The 4254-nt window shown below is 40.1% G+C and overlaps 1 protein-coding gene across 1 annotated transcript in view; it reads left to right on the forward strand.

Annotated features, from left to right (window-relative positions):
- The window catches only part of tenm2a (teneurin transmembrane protein 2a), a 256251-nt gene extending 253801 nt beyond the window's left edge, over window positions 1–2450 (forward strand). Inside the window, 1 exon segment of the mRNA XM_028458813.1 lies at window positions 34–2450. Within this exon segment, the coding sequence (XP_028314614.1) occupies window positions 34–771 (738 nt within the window). The 3' untranslated portion in view covers window positions 772–2450.
- The last annotated feature ends 1804 nt before the right edge of the window (window positions 2451–4254 follow it).

The raw sequence follows: 4254 nt of genomic DNA on the forward strand, positions 1-4254 counted from the left end.
TGCATTTTCAAATCATAACCTTTTTTTTCCCAGCTCATCACTGGCGTACAACAGGCAGCAGAGCGCCACAACCAAGCCTTCATGGCCCTGGAGGGCCGTCTGCTTAACAAGGAAAGGCGCAGACGCAAGGACAAACCTGGTCACTGGTTCGGCACCAGCACTCCTATAATAGGACGGGGAGTCATGATGGCGCTGAAGGAAGGCCGAGTGGTAGCCGGCGTTTCAGCACTAGCCAATGACGATAGCCGCAAAGTGGCTCTGGTACTCAATGGTGCCCAGTACCTGGAAGGCACACATTACACACAGGAGGGAAAGGACTGTCATTACTTTGTGAAAGTGGGTTCCGCTGACAGTGACCTGCTGGCCCTGGGGCTTACAAACGGCCGCAAGTCTCTTGAAAGCGGCATCAACGTGACCGTAAGCGGCAGGTCAAGGAGAGGAGTGACGGTGGAGTTTGCAGTCCCATCGTTGGTGTTGAGTGTTCGGTACGGCTTGGCCGTGGACGTGGTGGACGAAGAGAAGGTAAGACTGCTGGAGCTGGCCAGGCAGAGGGCCCTGGCTGGAGCCTGGGTCAAAGAGCAGCAGTGTGCCAGGGACGGGAAAGGAGGCAGTCGCCTCTGGACAGAAGGAGAGAGACAGCAGCTCCTGACTACAGGCAGAGTGCCGGGCTACGATGGCTACTATGTGCTGCCAGTGGAGCAGTACCCAGAACTGGCAGACAGCAGCAACAACATCCAGTTTCTCAGACAGAACGAGATGGGCAGGAGGTAACAGCCCACCTGAAGGTGCTTGAAAGGGCAGACTCTTCCCTTTGTTACACTTTTACATCTCCAGATTCTGTTCCTGTTGCTTTTTTCTCCCCAGCCCTCTCCACTTTCCTTCTCTTCAAACTCATGGAGAAATAACCAACCAATGGGGTTATTAAGGAACGCTGCAGGGACTTTTAAAAAGAATGACTTATCAACACAACGTTAATTTTTCTGCCACAGGCAAAAAAAAACCTTGAGGCTTCGTCAAACTTTTATTGTTTATTTTTAAAAGACCTTGAACAACTGAAAAAGCACTGAAGAACTTTAAAAACCGTTGCTTAACGAATAAGAAGATTTCCCTTTTTAAAAAAGATAGTAATATTTTCGCCCATATTTTTTGGGTCACACATTGAGAGCGGCCATGACAGCTACTGATCACCTGGAGGAGTTGTAGCATAGTGGCTCCCGAGAGGCTTGTCTATACAACCGCACTGAAGGCAATAGGACCAAAGCGGAGACAAAGCTTCTCCAGAGTGCAGCTATTTAAGACTACACATCGAAGAAAGGTCATCAAAAACATCGACAGACAAGGCATCGATACTATGAGTTGTCTCCCTGTCTCAGGCCTCCCATTGTCAACCATTAACCAGTCCTCTGTTGCCCAGACGGTGCACTCAGCCAAGCAACACACAGGCTAACAGCATTCTGGGAAAAAACAAACAATTCATGCTGTTGTTGGCCTTGAAAACAACCTAAAAAGACAAAAGTACAGAAAGTTATGACTACATTTGTGGACAGCTGTTGTTTCAAACAACATTATTTATTTTAAAATAGGCAGAAGAATCATGTTACTACATATGTGTCCGACTACACTAAATTTCAGGAGGTTGCGTATTCTGTAGATGCGGTAGTTTTGTACGTTTCAGTCGCGGTAGAATTGTTGTACTTTTCACTAAGGTACTTCTGTAAAGAACACACAACCACAGAGTCTGGAAAACATGCTAAGTTAGTATTTATTTCATTTTGTTCCTAATTTATTTATTCTTGGTACTATATGACAATCATGAATGAGTCACCAGTTCTATTTGAAATGGACATCAGCGGATGAGTTTATAATTTTCTTTGTAAAAAAAAAAAAATTGAAAATGTATTGAATGTTCATTTTGTTTTTGTATCCATTTCAGTTTGCTGCCAGGGAAAATATTAGTCACTCTCAAAAAGAATAATTTATGTAATAAAGTGTTTTAAAAAAAAAACAAAAAAAAAAACAGTTTATACTTAAAACTGTGAAATCTGTTTTTTTGAAATATATTTTGATGTACAGTGTATAGACCTACCTTTATGCAGCACAGTAGAATATTGTTCAGAATATCAAGTTTTATATTTCTAAGAGGAAGTGGCTTGTAATGTGCAAAATCTTTAGCTGGTCTTACTACTCTAGAGTTCTGTGGCACTCTAATACTCCATATCTACAACATTGGTCCCCAGTTTGTTGCTTTTGACAGCTTTTTGTTTGGAAGCAGAGGTGTTTCTGTCCTAGATCCCAACAGCAGTAGCAGTAATGATCCCTCTCACTGTGAAGAGACTCGTGCTGGATGTCATAATGTACCAAATCAGTATTATCGAAGGATGATTCTTACACATTCGATGAAACGAGACTCTTCTGAGAACTTATCAATAAAACATAATTGTTTACTTCAACCCAGCAGCGTGAAGTCCATTTTGATCTCATTTTAATGTTGTTTGAAGAGCAATAAGGTATGATGGAAGCACAGGAGGATACCTGAGTTATAAAAGGTGAGAGAAAGATTTCAAGACACTGTTTCGATCTTTTGGCTCTTTGTTTACAGCACAGGTTTTCATGCTGGACTTCCTAAATTGTCCGCCCGTTAGACCTTGGATACAAAGGCAGGTCAGTCACCAGTTAAAAAGGACATCAGTTGTAACATGCAATACTGTTTTCTCAGATCATTTTTTTAGCGTTTTTTAATTAAAAAAAACACCTTTTTTAGTGATGATCTTGTCAGGAAGAAGAGTCCATTTTGAATACATTTTACATTTGTAATTTTTTGGTGATATAGAATATATATATATATATATATATATATATATATATATATATATATAACCCAGAACTTCGCCTAAACACCACACTACAGAACTCACTCACACATGCTGTCCCTTATAGGATAAAATTCCAAAAGTGGCACATATTGTGTAACTGTTTTTAATAAATGTTCCTGTGTGGCATTGTTTTTCTAGTAAGACTTTATTTGAAATAAAATGATCGAGATTTATATTGTATATCGCCATTTTGAGTTAAGGCCCATATCGCCCAGCCCTATTTGTTATCTTTGTTTTTTTTTACTAATACATCAATAAAGTAAATTCCAAATATGTTTTATATTTTAAGGCAACACTTTATCTCAAAGTTAAAATTATGACCCCTCCTACAAACGTCTTGCCCAGAATCAAACCTGTGAATTAAAATGTCAGAAGTTATTGAAGCAATTTATTTATTTTTTCTTTTAAACATGACATATACTAATGATAGAAACAATTTCAGGTGGCTTAATTTGGGCTCACCCACAAAGCATAAAAAAGTGTTAAACTCATTCACTGCCAGCCATTTTCAGAAAGGCTACCCCCCTCACTGCCAGCCATTTTATAGCATTTTGACTGATTTTTAAAGACCCACAAAATATTTTGTAATATGACAATCTAAAATCTGAAACCAGATTCTGAAAGAATAGACTCTCTACTTTCATTAGAAAAGTTTTGTTTTTAGCTTGTTTCATTCTTCCGTAATCAGCAGTTGAACATATGTAGTTTCACACAAAATGCCAGTTTCGGAGAAAAAAGGCTTTTTCTGACAAAACCTGTCGGTGACTTTGAAACAATTTTTTTTTTTTTTTTTGCTTTAGGGACATCATTGGTTTTCTTCTATAAAACAAAAAGAAACAACACTGAGGCCGAGCTTTTGATGGCAAAATTATTATGTTGCTATCTGGGTCAGAGTTTTATGGTTTCATTACTGTGTTTTGAACTTCCTCCAAGTCTCCCCCCTCCTCAGACAATTTCCTCCTACTCCTGATATGTCGAGTTGACGCGTTTGGCCCGAGTTGCTGATCGTCTTCTCTCACGATCGCAACACTTTCAATAGTCCACTTAGGTCCACACATGCTTTGCTCGAGTGCTGGGAGCTTCACAATCTTCCCTTGTAGCAGCATTTTCTGCCTCGTTCCTGGCTTTTCCCTCCCCAGTGATGACGATAATCATGGCTAATCTCTCATCCAAAGGTGCGCTGCTACCACCTACATGGCACCAGTTGGTCACTACGTCATAGTACAAGGCTGATATTCATGTGAGAGCTCCGTCACACTGTCTCCTAGCAATAGCAACCCTCGTTGAAAAACACAATTGATGTATATATTGGCAGCAAGCATTTGGATTTGAAATGATGTACATTTACGTCAATGGCAGTGAGTGAATTAATGACAAGAAC

This window comes from Gouania willdenowi, chromosome 10 (genome assembly GCF_900634775.1).
Source record: "Gouania willdenowi chromosome 10, fGouWil2.1, whole genome shotgun sequence".
In the NCBI taxonomy this organism is placed as follows: Eukaryota; Metazoa; Chordata; class Actinopteri; order Blenniiformes; family Gobiesocidae; genus Gouania; species Gouania willdenowi.